This window comes from Schistocerca americana, chromosome 2 (assembly GCF_021461395.2).
Source record: "Schistocerca americana isolate TAMUIC-IGC-003095 chromosome 2, iqSchAmer2.1, whole genome shotgun sequence".
In the NCBI taxonomy this organism is placed as follows: domain Eukaryota; kingdom Metazoa; phylum Arthropoda; class Insecta; order Orthoptera; family Acrididae; genus Schistocerca; species Schistocerca americana.
The window spans coordinates 961,076,562-961,094,927 of NC_060120.1; the positions used below are offsets into that span (position 1 = coordinate 961,076,562).

Sequence of the window (18,366 nt, forward strand, 5' to 3'; positions counted from 1 at the left end):
GATGAACCTGGATGGCCCAAAACGAAATGCCTCCCACGAACAAAAGACAGGATAGAAAGTTTCGCAGAACAACAAACGAATATTATAATTGAGCAAATGGCATATTATGAGGTTACGGTGATCCTCCCAAACATAAGTTAACAGTGGTTTGCCGTAGTTTCCTGAACATTGAGCTACCGGCAATCAAAATGGAAAGGAGGCTTGCAGTTATGGGATAGAAATTAGATCACAATGGGAAAAACAAACATACGATGTGGAAAATCGACCGCACCTAGTTCATACAGTGTGTGCTGCAATCAGCTTGGTTAAACAGACTGACGCCCACCGAAAGCTTTGCAGGAAGTTCGATGTAAGGCCTCTGCCAAACTCGACAATCCTGTATGAAAGCCGCCTTCAGAGACCCACTTATGTTCCAAATATCGGCTAGAGTAAGATCATGCTCCCTAAAGCAACAGTATTCCCGAACTGTATCTCTAAAACTTAATTATTAAGGACACATGCGACAAACTGAAATGTGTGTACAGTGATTTAGCTGTGGAAGAAATTCTGCAACAGGTAAAGAAATGGTCCTTAGGAGAGCCGGGGGCGCCAGTGGTATCCTTTCCGAAAGAAAACTGTAAGCTTGCCTTAGTGAACGGCTTAGACGAAAGACCAGAATCTTTTCAACAACTGGAACAAAGAACCTGCATGAATGGAACAATGTAAATCGTATACTACTTGTGACACACACTGCACCGAAGATTCTCGTGATCAGAAGCTTTTATTGAAATGAAAACCGTACGCTGAGAGGTGTAGGATACAATGTCACCCGATAAAACCTTATGTTACAGTCTGTGCGCTAATGAGAGAAACTGCAGCTTCCGATAGGACCACAGACTAACATGGCGTGCTGAGGCAGCACGAAGCCCGGTAATAAGCGTGCGTTGATGAACAAAGGAGCAAATGAGAGCTATACAGTTCGTCGCAGCTGTCTTCCGTGACCTTCTCATACAATCACATCCCAAAAGGACTCCTGTCACGTTCGGTTCGACTACACCACATCACGCAGTGGCGAGCCTTATAAAAGCTCTGCAGCCCGCGCTCACCTCAGCACTTCCATCAACATGAGGGCGACAGTGGCAGCTCTCCTCCTGTGTCTTGCGGTGAGTAGTGTGGAATGAGAAAAGTACGAATCGTAACTGGTGCTCCATTTGTCTTATCTACCACATTAACAACAACGTATATATGCATATGCTAAGATGTAAACTTTCTCGCACTCCTTCTCTTACGTTTGTAATACGATCAGGCACACATATACAGGGTGTCTGTCCTGTGTTAGGCGTATTTTCTCTGGTGTTTCGGCAGATATTTTCAATTTCGTTTTGCAATGTGCAGCTGGAATCGGCCCATAAAGTGACAAAAAATGGTTCAAATGGCTCTGAGCACTATGGGACTTAACATCTATGGTCATCAGTCCCCTAGAACTTAGAACTACTTAAACCTAACTAACCTAAGGATCTCACACATCACCCAGTCATCACGAGGCAGAGAAAATCCCAGACCCCTTCAAGCGACACCAGCGTCGACAGAAAGCCCCGCTTTGCTTCCCATTAGAAACAAAATTATTTTCAAAGCGCCGTTTTACATGTGCGATATTCGATTTATCGATATGCATCAACAGCGACAGTAAAACACGAAGAACAACTAGTACTCCAGCGTCGAGTGAGAAGCGCTGATGCACAGCGGCTGCAGTCAGCACGGGTCGGGGCAGTACTGATGTTGCTGGACTTCTGGTTTGTGTTTTTATGTCCCTGTTAATGTATATCGATAAAACTAATATCTCGCTAGCCTAATTTGCCACCGCTCCATCGATCAGTCACATCAAATTACGCTATAAAAATCGTTTTGTTTGTAACGGAAAGCAAAGTGGGGCTTTCCGTTGACACTGAATGGCGAACGAAAGACGAGCTCAGCAGTATTTGTTTTGGCTGGTTCCAGCTGCATATTGCGAAAACGAAATTGAGAATATCCGACCATACATGGGAGACAATGCAACTGATGTCTCTTAGAAGAGACACCCTCTATACATACTACACTTTCTCTAATGGCGACGAGAGAGATTGTGATTGCTTATATGTTTCTGTCCTTGAAGTAGTCGAACTGAATTTAGATTGACAAAGTCTAAATAGGTGGAAAACAGATGCATTATCACGATCAATCATTTCCTCATTTTATCCAGATCTACTAGTTATATGTATGTTTCGAAACAGAATGAATGACATACTTTACAGTACATCTTTTTACTGTAGGTATCAGCATGCCGCAGCCAAGAGACCCCACCGGGCCCTCCTGGACCAACTGAAGGGCCACAACCAACTGGTCCACCGGGCCCACCAACTGGAGGACCTGACCCAACAGGCCAACCCACTGGAGGCCCTGAACCAACTGGTCCACCTGGCCCACCAACTGGAGGACCTGACCCAACAGGCCAACCTACTGGAGGTCCTGAACCAACTGGAGGGCCGCAGCCAACTGGAGAACCTCAACCTACTGGTGGACCTCAACCTACTGGCCCACCGGCGCCGCCATCTGGGGTACCTGGTCGTTTTTGGCGTGGTGTCTTCTGAAGATTCTGCATCAGTACAACTCTGAAACATCAAAAGATTTCATCCACAGCATTTGGAAATAACTGAATCACAGCTTATTGATGGAAATGTTCTCGTAATCTCATTGTAAATTTATTTCTCATTAAACTAGCAATGAAAAATCTCCATCGATCTTTGTATCTACCGCGAAATTTAATAAGCAACCGCTTGATAAACAACATAAGTTTTAACTCAATCTGAAACTGTTTACAAAAGAATGCAGCTCCCTCCCGCCAGAGGTTCGAGTCCTCCCTCGGGCATGGATTTATGTATTGTTTTTAGCATAAGTTAGTTTAAGTAGTGTGGAAGTCTAGAGACCTCACAAATTAGGTCGCTTACGATTCCCACACACACAAATGTAGCTGTTGACAACCTGAAAATGATGAGTCGTAAGTAATGTTCATAATTTAACCATTTCTTAGTTGCTTATTTCGTAGTTTCAGATATTGATTTATATGGTCAGAACCCACAAAGCGTGAGTAATATAGACATTTAGGGAAGTCAGTAACAGAATGATTCAACCTGAGACGGCACCCCTTTTATTCCATGCCACTCTACATATAACATACATCGTAAGAATGAGTGGTAATGTCACGCAAGATGAAACAAAAAAAGTACAGTACGTGAAGTAGTGAAGAAAGTTTGCAGTGCTGAACCAGGCTGCCTTACGTGACATCCAACCGAAATCTCAAGGTTCCTATGCCTTAACTAGAGCACACAAGTCAGAGCGTTAACCACTGCCACCCATTCCGCCACATCAGTGAAGTCAGATCGTATCAAATGTAGGAACCAAGTAATAATGATCTCCTTCCCTATGGACACTAAGCAGCACGACACTGTGTCAGAAATTAGAGTGCCCTGCAATCTCTCACACTGATAAGCCAAAACATCATGGCTACTGCCCACTGCGACGTCTCTGTTCTTGTACAGAAGGGTCCATATTCAGGAAAAATGGGAAATGCAGACGTTCCTATGCGCGACAGCCTATGAAGAAGAGAAGTCGTTACACGCTGCACGTACAGTAATGCAACTAGCTTCGTCGATTGCACTATGAGCTGAACATAACGAGGTGGCGTAGAGGTAAAGCCACGCGACCTCCAAAGAGGAGGGCCGTCGTTTAAGCTCCTCGCTTTCCGCTGCTCTGTGGTTTCCTTGACCACCGGGAGGGTTCCTATCGACAGCACACAACCAATTTCTTTCTTCATCTTTATTGTCCAACTTTGTGCTACGCCTCTAATTTATTTACTTATTTATGTAAACTCATCAGATTAGGACTTTCTGATTCCTTCTTACATTTTTAACGTGCCAAAAGTAATAAAATGGTATTAATAGAATTAAAAAGTAATGAATTTTTGTAATGACCATAAACTGACAACCGGCTACTAGCGTTAATATTAAGGGTATTACTACTACTGTTGCTTTCCCTGCTACAGAGCATAATAATAATAATAATAATACTTTGTGGATCAGAAACACTACGTTTGAACAGGAAAACGGTGAATGAAACCACTGAGAAAATGAAACGGAAAATCCTAAGATAAATTTTATGCCCAAAACTTGTAGGGGAACTATATTACACAGATGCAATCAGAAAATCAAATAATACACAAACATACGTTGTGGCATTTGAAACCATAGATTAAGATTCTATAGACATACTGAAAGAATGAACCCAGATAGACTTACAAAACAAAAAGTCAGTTTTTTTGACACCAGGCGTAAACCCAAAACGGACAAGGTAAAATTTATTCTGAGATCAAAACTCATCTAAAATTGCCAGGAAATACTTCTAAAAATCATCGGAGTCAATACTCACAAATGGCAAGCTGACGTAGACAAAAAGCCTAAAAGAATACTGGGACAACATGTTGAGAAGAGAGAAAGGAAGCCCATAGGAAAAGAATGAAAGAAATTTGGGCACAAGGGAAGGCAAATGCCGACCTATAAATACTTTGTGTAGCCCTAATAGGCTTATTTCCAAATAATAATAGTAATAATACTGATAGCAGCACATACAAAATATATTTATAGGTAGACAAAAGCAATATTGTGTGACCTATCGAAGTCACTGGTAGAGAAATTTATGCAGACTGCACCATCTAAGGGCGTTTGTGACTTAGGACGTCTTGTTGATGTGAAGGATACATAGTTGTAACGGGGTAACGAATGCGTATACAACGAAGTAGAGAGTATTGCAGTTTCTATAGATATGTCACAGGCTTTTGAGGGCGATCTTTCCAGGGCCAAGTGCTTACTACAGAGAAAACAAATTAATGATGAAGTGGGACAAAGCCTATTTTGCTCTAGTGGGATAGAGTGTTTTTGCTGTGTTGTTCAGACAAGAGTGATGAACTCGAGGAGACATATGAGGGAGAGTATACTTTCATAACGTGATAGAAGATACAGAAAAGTCCTCGGGAGTAAATATTAGTTCCGTTTTCATTAGTATGTGAAGTCTGATTAAAAAAGAATTCTGAAAAGTTGCGTGATGAAAAAGTATTGTCCACATACGCCTCATAAAGATAAAAATTTCCTGATTTTTCCATACGGCAATTCTATTTCACCCATCAAATAGCAGATATCTGAACATCAACAACTTCAAAACATCTTGCATTTCTGAGAATGTATATAGTTTCCCACTTCATGGACACTGCCTTTCACTTGGTCTGAATTCATCAAGTTTGAGGTCATCAAATCTTTCTGAGCACTTAAGTTGATACTCTAAAAGTACTTAGTTTTTGAGGGTTCTCCATCTTGTGGTGCAAGTGATGAAAGTGTTTTCCAATATAGGAAAATTCAGGTAAATTTGTCCAGTATTTTCTCATCTAAAGGATACACTTTTTTTTATCGGTGGATGTTTGTGTATTTTTTACTTTATCTTTTCTTGCACACCCTTCAATAGGTCAACCATCCAGATGGATGCATTAGATATTATTTATTATACAACTGCTAAGTGACATTAACGACACCAAGAGGAGAAGAAATTAAGATCCACAAAAGAAAACTTTTTCTAAAAAAAAGCAAAATAATAATGAAAGAGAGAGAGAGAGAGGGAAAAGCTGCGTAAACCCCAATGGGAAAAACAAATGTACGACGTTGAATGTCGAACCCACCTAGTTCACGTACAGTGGGTGTTGCGTTCATCTTGGTTAAACAGACTAACGGCTACAAAAAGCTTTGCGCAAAGATCTGAATAAGGACACGCGCAAAATCAACAGTCCTTTACGACAGCCGTCTTCAGGAATCCACTCAGGGCACTGATATCAGTGAGAGTAAGACTGGGTCTCTAATTCCTCAGTATATTGTGCTGTATAGGGTTCGTCGTATCTGTATAACTGAAATGATTTATTGCTGCAAGTGGTAGCTGTACCTGATTGGTATTAATCAGGTATGTGATGGCTGTGCCTTCTTGTATTCCTTTCATGACCTAATAGGTATGAAGACACCAAAATGAGAGACTTCATTAGGAAAGACTTCATTAGAATCAAATCTGCCTTTACATTAACAAATTGTAACTGAAACAACACCATTGTGAAGCTGTTCCATTTGCTGGTACAGAGCGATCGGCGTGAGTCAATGACATTTGCTTAAACACATAGACAAATGGTTCAAATGGCTCTAAGCACTATGAGACTTAACATCTGAGGTCATCAGTCCCTAGACTTAGAACTACTTAAACCTAACTAAGCTACGGACATCACACACATCAATGCTCGAGGCAGGATTCGAACCTTCGACCGTAGCAGCAGCGCGGTTCCGAACTGAAGCGCCTAGAACCGCTGCGCCACAACAGCCGGCAAACATGGACACATTCTACAGCTACATTTACACTCCGCAAGCCACCCAACGGGGTGTGGCGGAGGGCACTTTAAGGACCACTATCATTACCTCCCTTTCCTGTTCCAGTCACGTTTGGTTCTCGGGGAGAACGACTGCCGGAAAGCCTCCGTGTGCGCTCCAGTCTCCCTAATTTTACATTCGTGATCCCCTCAGGAGGTATAAGTGTGGGGAAGCAATATATTTGATACCTCATCCAGAAACGCACCCTCTCGAAACCTGGACAGCAAGCTACACCCTGTGACAAAATGCGCCCACCTTCTTTGGATCTTCCCTATCTCCTCTGTCAACCAGCCCTGTTATTAATCCCACACTGATGAGCAATACTCAAGTATAGGTTGAACGAGCGTTTTGTAAGCCACCTCCTTTGTTGATGGACAACATTTTCTAAGGACTCTCCCAATGAATCTCAACCTGGCAACCGCCTTACCAACAACGTATTTTATATGATCATTCCACTTCAAATCGTTCCGTACTCATACTCCCAGATATTTTACAGAAGTAACTGCTTCCAGTGTCTGTTCCGATATCATGTAATCATACAATAAAGGATCCTTCTTTCTATGTATTCGCAATACATTACATTTGTCTATGTTAAGGGTCAGTGTCTTACGCGAGAGAGACTTCAGCTTTCTCGTACTAAGGGACTGGATACAGTCTATAGTGCAGAAGAGTGGTCTGATGTACAGTACTTAGATTTGATACTTCTTAGCGGACTACATTTTGCGATATCAATAAAAACATCGAGGTTAGTCACCAATATTCTATGTAAAGCATTCCACGTCAAAAGAAACGTGCTTCCTCAGGATGGCACCTAGATTGAGCAAATGGCATATTACGACGTTAGGATGATCCTCTCCAACATAAGTTGACAGTGGTTTGCCGTAGTTTCCTGAACATTGAGCTACCGGCAATTAAACTAAAAAGGAGGCTTGAAGGTATGGGATAGAAATTAGATCACAACCGAAAAAAAACATAGGATGTCGGAAAACTAACACACCTAGTTCATACAGAGTGTGCTGCAATCAGCTTGGTTAAACAGACTGACGCGCACAGAAAGCTTTGCAGGAAGTTCGATGTAAGGCCTCTGCCAGACTGGACAATCCTTTATGAAAGCAGTCTTCAGAGATGCACTCATGTTCCAAATATCCGCGAGAGTAAGATTATGCTCCCTAAAGCAACAGTATTCCCGAACTGTATCTCTAAAACTTAATTATTAAGGACACATGCGACAAACTGAAATGTGTGTACAGTGATTTAGCTGTGGAAGAAATTCTGCAACAGGTAAAGAAATGGTCCTTAGGAGAGCCGGGGGCGCCAGTGGTATCCTTTCCGAAAGAAAACTGTAAGCTTGCCTTAGTGAACGGCTTAGACGAAAGACCAGAATCTTTTCAACAACTGGAACAAAGAACCTGCATGAATGGAACAATGTAAATCGTATACTACTTGTGACACACACTGCACCGAAGATTCTCGTGATCAGAAGCTTTTATTGAAATGAAAACCGTACGCTGAGAGGTGTAGGATACAATGTCACCCGATAAAACCTTATGTTACAGTCTGTGCGCTAATGAGAGAAACTGCAGCTTCCGATAGGACCACAGACTAACATGGCGTGCTGAGGCAGCACGAAGCCCGGTAATAAGCGTGCGTTGATGAACAAAGGAGCAAATGAGAGCTATACAGTTCGTCGCAGCTGTCTTCCGTGACCTTCTCATACAATCACATCCCAAAAGGACTGCTGTCTCTGTTCGGTTCGACTACACCACATCACGCAGTGGCGAGCCTTATAAAAGCTCTGCAGCCCGCGCTCACCTCAGCACTTCCATCAACATGAGGGCGACAGTGGCAGCTCTCCTCCTGTGTCTTGCGGTGAGTAGTGTGGAATGAGAAAAGTACGAATCGTAATTGGGGCTCATTTGTCTTATTACCACATTAACAACTACGTACATATCTCCGACGTAGCATATACTGAGATGTAAATTTTGTTGCACTTCTTCTCTTACGTTTGTAATACGAACAGGCACACATATACAGGGTGTCTCTGCTAGGAGTGATAGGCGTATTTTCTATGGTTTCAATTTCGTTTTGCAATGTGTCGCTGGAAACGGTCCAAAAAAACGTTGCTCATAAAAGTCTTTCAAGCCGTACCCAGTGTCGACGGAAAGTGCCGCTTTGCTTCCCATTACAAACAAATTTATTTTCAAAGCGCCGTTTTATATTTCCGATATTCTTTTAACGATATGCATTAACAGCGACAGTAAAACACGAAAAACAACCAGTACTCCAGCATTCTCTGAACAACACTGCTGCATAGCAGTTGCAGTCATGCACGGGTCAGGGCAGTACTGTTGTTGCTGGACTACTAGTTATTCTTGCTGTTTTAATTTCCCTGTTAACTATATCGACAAAAAGAATATCGCACTAGCCTAATTTGCCACCGCTCCATCGATCGGGTACGTCAAATTCCGCTATAAAAATCGTTTTGTTTGTAACGGGATGCAATGCGGGTCTTTCCGTTGACACTGAAAGGCGTACGAAAGACGTGCACAGCAATATTTGTTTGGGCTTTTTCCAGCTGCACATTGCAAAAACGGAGTTGCTAATATCTGTCGAAACATGGGAGAAAATGATGTCTCTTAGGAAAGACAACCTCTATACATACAATACTTTGTCTAATGCCGACGAGTGAGATTGTGATTGCTTATATGTCTCTGTGCGTGCAGTAGTCAAACAGATTTTTGGTTGAAAAAGGTGATAAGTCGTAGATAGTGCCCTCCTCTGTGAGGTGTACTAGTTTGCAAGAAGTGATGTTGTCCTACAACTTCTCTACTTCTCAAGTGCGGTAGATTTCATTAAGTATATTCAAAATAATGCGAATAATTCGGCACCAGGAGTGGCGACCATTTCTCTTTCCCATGCAGCTTCATTGCTGACATATTCAGAAAAAGTCAAAAATAATTGTCCTTACACGCATTATTGTAGGTCTATGGATATTAAACAAGAGCACACACCACAGGGAGCATGTAATCAGGAAGCCTGGTATGGCTCATGGGGCCAATTTGTATTACAAACTCAATTGATAGCCAACAATATTGATTATATATGATTCTTTCGAAACCGAATGAATGATATATTTTACAGTACACCTTTTTACTGTAGGTATCAGCATGCCGCAGCCAAGAGACTCCACCTGGCCCTCCTGGACCAACTGAAGGGCCACAACCAACTGGTCCACCTGGCCCACCAACTGGAGGACCTGACCCAACAGGCCAACCCACTGGAGGCCCTGAACCAACTGGTCCACCTGGCCCACCAACTGGAGGACCTGACCCAACAGGCCAACCTACTGGAGGTCCTGAACCAACTGGAGGGCCGCAGCCAACTGGTGAACCTCAGCCTACTGGTGGACCTCAACCTACTGGCCCCCCAGGGCCGCCATCTGGGGGACCTGGTCGTTTTTGGCGTGTAGTGATCTGAAGATTCTGCATCAGTACAACTCTGAAACATCAAATGATTTCATCCGCAGCATTTGGAAATTACTGTATCACAGCTAATTGATGGAAATGTTCTCGTACTCTCACTGTAAATTTATTTCTTATTAACTAGCAATGAAAAACCTCCATCAACCTTCGTATCTACCGCGAAATTTAATAAGCAACCCTTTGATAAACAACGTAAATTTTAACTCAATGTGAAACGGTTTAGAAACGAATTCACACACACACGAATGTAGCTGTTGACAACCTGAAAATGATAAGCTGTAAGTAATTTTCATAATTTATCAAGTTCTTAGTTGCGTATTTCGTAGTTTCAGAAAGTGATTTATATGGTCAGAACCCACAAAGCGTGAGTAATATAGACATTTAGGGAAGTCAGTAACAGAATGACCCGACCTGAGACGGCACCCGTTTGATTCCATGCCACTCTGCATATAACATACATCATAAGAACGAGTCGTAAGCCGGCCGTGGTGGCCGAGCGATTCTAGGCGCCACAGTCTGGAACCGCGCGACCGCAACGGTCGCAGGTTCGAATCCTGCCTCTGGCATGGATGTGTGTGATGTCCTTAGGTTAGTTGGGTTTAAGTAGTGCTAAGTTCTAGGGCACTGATGACCTCAGAAGTAAAGTCCCATAGTGCTCAGAGCCAATGAGTCGTAATGTCACACAAGGTGAAACAAAAAAAAAATACAGTACGGGAAGTAGTGACAAAAGATTGCAGTGCTGAACCAGGTTGGCTTATGTGGCACTCAACCGAAATCGCAAGGCGCTGGTGGATGTCTGCCACATATTATTCTCTGGAACTTGTTACTACGTCAGCGAACTGGTCTGTGTTATTTATCCTCGGATCAGCACATTTATTGGTTCGTAAAACGACCGAAGAAATGAGGCAACAGCTTGATTCCATACCATAGCAGATTGTAATCAGATGTTTTCTGTATCAGCATGATAGTTCTGTTATTTACCAAGCAAAGACGATTCCATTGTATTTCGAAGAAAATTATTTGACATTTCTCGATATGCCTAGCACTGCTTCATTCCGCATACGTAATACGGGCTAGAATGTAGGTTGTGTACCGTAACAGGTCGGCAATATCTGATCACTATCCTTCAGGAAAATTGGAAACATTTTTATTACTGTTATGAATAAGATCACATAAATGTCTATGGGCAGGTATTGTGCTTGGATTATTTTTATGGCGTAACTGAAGCCACTTGCAATTCGTCAAAAATGGTTCAAATGGCTCTGAGCACTATGGGACTCAACTGCTGAGGTCATTAGTCCCCTAGAACTGAGAACTAGTTAAACCTAACTAACCTAAGGACATCACAAACACCCATGCCCGAGGCAGGATTCGAACCTGCGACCGTAGCGGTCTTGCGGTTCCAGACTGCAGCGCCTTTAACCGCACGGCCACTCCGGCCGGCGCAATTCGTCAGTTACATGTCCTGAACCCGTTACATATTCATATGTTACGTGAATTTCTACTAGGTATCACCTTCCAAGGACTAAAATGGCGTCTATGAAGTTTTAACACCATGGCTTCGTGAGACGGGAACAAATTTTGGCTTGTCTCTCAATGACTCCCACTCAGAGTAACTATTTGCTTTATGTTTATTACCAAATAATCTCTATTTCTTTATATGCTTCAATGCGCATGGATCAATGGCTGTTTCGTTTGCCGCGCAGAGCGGCCGCACGGTCAGAGGCAAAAAGTCACGAATTGCACGGCCCCTCCCGCCGGAGGTTCGAGTCCGCCCTCGGGCATGGGTGTGTGTGTTGTTCTTAGCCTAAGTTAGTTTAAATTAGCTTAAGTAGTGTGTAAGTCTAGGGACCGATGACCTCAGCAGTTGGTTCCCTTAGGAACAATAACACATTTGAACAGTTTTGTTCATCTAACGCTGTCGCACAGAATATATTATTACTTTCGTTAAGAAACATTGGTGCTGTACTTACTCAAATTCTTTTCCGAAATCTAGAAATACTGCAGTGCCTGGCATGATACGTGGCTTTCAGAATACCGTGTGTGAATCGCGGGAGTTGGGTTTTGTAGAATCCATGCTGTTGCCATGAAGGAGGTTATTCTGTTCGAGGTACCTAATTTCGTTCCAGCTCAGAATCCACACATATTATAAAAATGGATGTACTCTTGCAAGCTTCCGGGCTCTATCAATTGCAACCAAGACTTTAATAAAATGGCAAAGGCAATGTGAATCAGAACACTGGGAGGAGTTGTGGTCTGAATAACAACTGAGTTATTCTCTTTTAGCATTATATGACAAATCGTGGGTAAAAAAACGCCACACAGACATTTTTATCTGACAGTCGCTTTCAATAATATGCAGTGTGTGGTTCACAGAGTGATCAGCTTGGAATCAATACAACACACTAACTAGAACTAATCTCTTTATCTGATTTCATAAATGTGAATCTGTCGTATGGCCCAAAAACTATGCTACTATCAAGCATCTGCATTCTACTACTCTATAAAGAACAATATGGTTCCAAAGAACAGGGTGCTGTGAAGCATATATTGGAGCCCTACGCCGTAGCAGCGAATACTTTACCCTTTCGCACGACACGCTCGCCGAGCGCAGTCACGGACACCGGCAATGAGCTATTATTTGCGCGCTCCCGGAAACATGCAGGTCCGCGGTCTCACGTTCGGTTGATTCGGAACGCAGGTACTTCCCTCGGAGCCTCTGAAACCTCGGTAGATTCCAGTGTGTAGGTGGACCCTTTCGCTGGTCTGACAAACCAATTTGATTCCGTGACACTACTATGTGTGACGGAATATGTCAAACGTTTAGACGGCCGACTCTAAACAAATAAGTACACTCAAGCATACCGTAACACCAAAAAATAATTAATGCAGAGTAACGAATATACAGTTACCTAGTTAACGCATTTAAGTGATTAACGTTGCAAGATCACGGGTTTGTGCAAACACGAGATAAGCTACTGCAAATGCAGACGTGCTTTATTGTGTCGTACAAGTGCGGATGTCAGCTTGTGGGATGGAGTTTTACGCCTGTTGCACTTACAGGAACGGTTAATGCTTTTTGTAGATGATATTGGAGTTGTTGCCCGATGATGTCCCGTATGTGCTCGATTGGTGACAGATCTGGCAGGTCAATGCAACATTGCGAAACTCTGTATAGCATGTTGGATTGGAGACACTCTGTAGGACAAGATAAGTTACAACAGCGCTTTGTGGGCGAGTATTATCCTGCTCGAAAACCCCTCCTGGAACCCTCTTCGTAAATGGCAGATTGACATAAAGATTTGCAGTCAGGGAGCTTGGGATGATCACGAGAACGCTCCTGCTGTCCTATGAAGTCGCAACGCAGAGCATAACTCCAGTTGTTATGTCTAGTGTGACCAGTACGCAGATATGTTGTTTGCAGGCCTTCAGTCAGCCTCCTTCTAATCTACACACGACCATCTCTGGCACCGAACTGTACCAGCTATCTCAGAAAACACAACAGACCTCTACTCTGCCCTCCAGTGAGCTCTCGCCTGACACACGGAAGTCACAAATGACGGTGGTTTGGGATTAGCGGAATGCACGCTACGGGGCGTCTGGCTCGGAGCTGTCATTGAAGTAGCCGATTTTTAACAGTTCTTTGTGCCACTGAAGTGCCAACTACAGTTCAAATTGCTGCTGCAGATGCAGCACTGTGCGCCAGAGCCAAACGCTGAACCCAGTGGATTTCCCTCTCGGTAGTGCAACGTGGCCGTCTGGAGCCAAGTCTTCTTGCAACAATACATTCACGTGACCACCGCTGTCAGCAGTCATGTACAGTGACTTCATCCCTGCCAAGTCTTCCAGCAGTATCGCAAAAGGAACATTCAGCTTCTCGTAGTCCTATTACACGACCTCGTTCACACTTGGCGAGGTGCTGGTAATGGCGTCTTTGTCATATAGCACTCACCACGTCCAGCCTGAAAGGCTCATCTCTTATGCGATTGGCGCAAAATTTGAATAGACATCATCTTTCAGATGTAAAACCACGTCTACCAACTTTCGCCGGCCGAAGTGGCCGTGCGGTTAAAGGCGCTGCAGTCTGGAACCGCAAGACCGCTCCGGTCGCAGGTTCGAATCCTGCCTCGGGCATGGATGTTTGTGATGTCCTTAGGTTTAACTAGTTCTAAGTTCTAGGGGACTAATGACCTCAGCAGTTTAGTCCCATAGTGCTCAGAGCCATTTGAACCAACCAACTTTCGTTTATGTCGCACAACTCCTTCCGGGTGTTGCGATTTTTTTTCCGTCAGTATGGTTCCCTGACCCATTCGATCGCTTCATCCGATGTGTGGTGAATGCTCATTATCGTTCCTTTGTACGCTCGAAGAGTCAGTAACAACATGGTGAATTGACTGTAAGGACACATCACATTCAGCCCATCCCGATTTGCTCTGTTCGAATCCGGTTCATGATCCTACAACGACTTCTGGGGAGTTCGAATCCTTCTATTTGCCTGGTGTTTGTTGACTGCAGGTGACTGCTCCCACTGGATTTTTCGTGAATGATTGACAGTGTAAGAGGGCTGGAGGTGGGATATTTCTGAGGACAGCCACAGGTTGTTTGTACTCCGAATATATGCCGTAATTATTCGCATTGCCCGACTGAGTTGCACGTTTATCTTGTGAGTGTGAGCGCTTTTGATCCAAATGGAGCAGCAGTATTCAGTAGCAATATTAGGGGTTCCCATGAGGTACTGGCAAGTTTTTGAAGAATATTGTATCACGTTTTGGCTGTATATTAATGACCTGGCAGACAACGTTAATAGTAATCTCATACTTCTTGTGGATGGTTCAGTTATCAATAATTGGTACGCATGCGACAGTATGTGCTGCCAATATGTTCCAAAATACCACGCACAAAAACTGGAGTTTTCCGACGCTCATAGCTCGGGTTCTGTTGGTGATATAAATGCAGGATCAAGTGCTTTGCGTAGCCCTTGGGCTGGGGACCACTTGTATACCCAAAAGAAGGTTCGTCTTACTGTAACTATCCTACAGTAGAGTCTCAATATTGAATGTTACACACTTCCGCCACCTTAGGCAAATGGAGCAAATCACTTGGCTCTTTTTTGCATTGGATGTGGTCTACCGTGAGCCTTTTGAGACTTACGGAGCCACCATTCAGTTCAAGAGCGGTTCCTGAGAAAACGGGAAAAAACCGTTTTCACCATTTTTTCACCGTCTGCAGCCGTTATATAAATGACTAACCGCAACAATTGTTCAAATTTTAACGGTATGTTCTCTATGTATTTGTCAAAATGTACCATCTTCCTGTTCTCAAAACCCTTTATTCGTTATCGAGAAACATTCCAAAAACATGGTTTTTGCGTACCAAAACCGCGCCGCAGATTCCAAGACGGCTACACGCAGCAAATGACTGGAATATCCCGACCTCGAACAATTTTGAAAATTTTCTTTATATCTTTAACTATTTCCGACATACAGAGATTCAAAGTTATCCTGCTCGTTCACGAAAAATACGCACGTAAAATTCGGTGTGAGGTGAAAACACAGTTTATAAAGTGACATAGCACGGAGAAATGTGCTATAAAGTGTCTGCGTTATCATCGGAATTTTTGTGAACGTTAAGTTGGGTCTGAGACGTAAAATTATTTTAGCTTTATTCCAATTTCAACTAGGTAACCTATCAAAATTTTACTGATCCGCAAAATTCTTTTCATAGTAGCGACATGCTCTGCTGTAGCAGGGGAAAGGACAGAACCAGCGGGAAAGTGCTCCTATCGGAGCACAAGAAAGGCGAATACGCTCCTGTTTAAAAGACTGGATGAAACGTGGCGTACCAGCTGCTTCACTCTGCCTTCCTTAGCACCCCCACGGGAGCACATTCGCGCTTTTTTGTGCTGTGAGAGAAAGCGACGGTGGATGTGGGAAAGAGGGGGAAAAGTATTAAATTTCGCAAGATAGTCGCTGTGGTATACAAAAAGCGAAGGAGACAATTGATGTGTGAGAAAAAGAGAGAGACACAGTGGCAGTGGAACGTAGTTGACAGTGAAAGAACAGTGCTAGCAAAAGAGCGAAAGGGACAGTGCCATTGGGAGAGGACTATAGAAAAGGATAAAGCGTAAGTGGGTGAGAGCCAATGATAATTAGAGCCTATGACGGTGACAAAAATGGAGAGAGAGATAGTGACAGTGGGAAGAGACAGCAGCAGTGAGTAGGAATGGATGAGATAATAGGAGTAAGAGAGAGCAAGAGGGTTAACAATGAGAGAAGACAGCTGTAATAGGACAGAACGAAGGAGACTACAGCTGTGAGACAGGAAACAGAGAGGCACAAATACTGACAATGAATTGGACTAAATGAGAGAGCGAGAAGGGAAATGGGAGTGGATGATTACTAGCGACTTTTAGCTACGGACTACTCGACGTGAGCGAGATCCAGCTAAGGGAACTTGTTGGAATGGGAGGTGAGTAGCATGCTAAAAAGAGCGAGGATATAATCGCATGCCAAAATTTTTGGGAACAATTTTAAAGGTGTTGAGGAAGGCACAATGAGGCAGCTGGTAACCCCCCTTTTCAAAGTCTTTTAAGTAGGAGCATACGAGCGTATTGACCTTTTCTGTGCTCCGATAGGAGCATTTTCCCGCTGCTGAAGTACTGTGTAGAAAAAAATAACACATATCCATCCACATCATGATAAGATTTGAAAGCGTTACAAAGATTGTTAACATGTTTTTAATGTTCCGAAACGTAAACTTGAGCAATCCAAAAAAACGCTGAAACATAGTATCCTATGTCAACAACATCAGCGAGATATAACCGGAATTAGTTAACTCACACAAATATACAAGTGTAAGATTTTGTGAGGATATAAAACGGAATGATCGCGTCGGCTGATCAATAGTTAAATTAGGCGGCAGATTTCGGTTCATTGGTACGATACTGGGAAAATGCAGTGGACCTTCAAAGGATATTGCTTATAAATCACTTGTGCTTCCGGTTTTAATATATTGCTCAAGTGTACGGGTCTTGTACCAAATAGGACTAGCAGGAGATATTGAACCTCTGCAAAGAATTGCAGCACTGCTAGTCACATGTTCGTCTGACTCAAGGAAGAGCGTCACGCAAATGTTCAAAAAACTGAGTGATAGAAACTTGAAGATAGACCACAATTACCCCGCGAAAGCAAATTTACAAAGTTTCAGGAACACATATTAAGTAAAGAATCCAGTGATAATCTTCATCTCTATGTTTCGCTCCCGTACGTAGCGTGAAGACAAGAGTAGACTACTTACAGCATGCACAGACGCATTCAATTCTTCCCACGACTGGAACTGGAACAATTGCAAACATACGGTACCACGCTAACTGCTCTCTGCCACGCACTTCACAGTGGCTTACAGCCACGTAGTGAGAGCTCCCTCCAAAATTATGTACTATGTGATACCATGTATTTTTGGAAAGATTTTTCAGTGCTTGTCTTTGTGAAGTTACTGGATCCCGAATATGCGTTACGACACTGATCTAACAAGTCGTGGGATACCTTCTAATATCCCGGCATGGTGCAGCTTAACGGTGTGGCATGGACGCTCTAGCGTTAAAAGGTTTTTTGCTTTTCGTATTTAACCAAATATAACATTGTTGATGATAATTTATGGCAATGTTTGCCTACAAGATAAAGAATGCAACCTTTTAACACTAGATTGCGTATTCACGGCAGTTCTCCTTGGCCGTTTTTTGGTACGACTTGGAAAGGGAGAAAAATTAATGAATGATCGACGATGCGTCGGTTCTCGATTGTGTTCAGGAGACGTACAGATTGATTGCGTGAAAATAGTTTCTCAAATGACCTCTTAACTCGGATTGCTTTCACGCAATCAGACTCTTCAATGAAATTACCTAAGGGACCAATTTGAATAATAAAAAAAAATTGGAAATAAATGCACAACAGTGAAATTTTGTGAAAAAGTTGTCAGATCGGAAATTGAACACATTAATGGTCTCCCAAATACAATCGAGACACCGCGATAAAGAGCGAACCTGTAACAAAGTTCATTTAAACATAAACATTATTTGTGGTTAATTTAAAGAAAAGAATAAGCATAGATTTTCTGTACAGTGAAGCATCAATATCTTCTCAAAGAACAAAGGCGTTAAACTATAAACATTAACAAATTTACAATGAATACAAAACTTACTTTTTTATGTTTTTCTCATACATGGAGCAGTCCAACAATCGCTGCTTTTGTATGTGTGATATTTTGTAAAAATTAAATGTCCTCGCGTGCGCGTAAGTATTTTTTATCGTCACAAGGTTTGCAAAAGCGTATTTTTTCTTGGTGATAACGTGGTTTTTCACACTAAATGAAATATAACTTGTAGCGGTGCTACAAAACACGTCTTAACAAGTCGGCGACCA

General features: G+C 42.8%; 3 protein-coding genes across 3 annotated transcripts in view; 2 read left to right on the top strand and 1 right to left on the bottom strand.

The window, feature by feature from the left end:
• The window catches only part of LOC124596192 (proline-rich protein 2-like), an 89,677-nt gene that overhangs the window by 34,068 nt on the left and 37,243 nt on the right, over positions 1–18,366 (bottom strand). The window lies entirely within an intron of this gene.
• LOC124596187 (proline-rich protein HaeIII subfamily 1-like) lies at positions 1,016–2,750 on the top strand. The gene is made up of 2 exons (XM_047135228.1): positions 1,016–1,142; positions 2,289–2,750. Exons 1-2 carry the CDS (start codon positions 1,104–1,106, stop codon positions 2,604–2,606), a joined length of 357 nt encoding a protein of 118 aa, XP_046991184.1. The 5' UTR covers positions 1,016–1,103; the 3' UTR covers positions 2,607–2,750.
• LOC124596180 (proline-rich protein 2-like) lies at positions 8,183–10,038 on the top strand. Its single transcript, XM_047135219.1, has 2 exons — positions 8,183–8,333; positions 9,624–10,038. Exons 1-2 carry the CDS (start codon positions 8,295–8,297, stop codon positions 9,939–9,941), a joined length of 357 nt encoding a protein of 118 aa, XP_046991175.1. The 5' UTR covers positions 8,183–8,294; the 3' UTR covers positions 9,942–10,038.

Coding starts and splice junctions, on each gene's coding strand:
- LOC124596187 (XM_047135228.1), top strand. CDS start 1,104: ATGAGGGCGACAGTGGCAGCTCTCCTCCTGTGTCTTGCG. Junction 1,143..2,288: donor CTCTCCTCCTGTGTCTTGCG/GTGAGTAGTGTG, acceptor TTTTTACTGTAG/GTATCAGCATGCCGCAGCCA.
- LOC124596180 (XM_047135219.1), top strand. CDS start 8,295: ATGAGGGCGACAGTGGCAGCTCTCCTCCTGTGTCTTGCG. Junction 8,334..9,623: donor CTCTCCTCCTGTGTCTTGCG/GTGAGTAGTGTG, acceptor TTTTTACTGTAG/GTATCAGCATGCCGCAGCCA.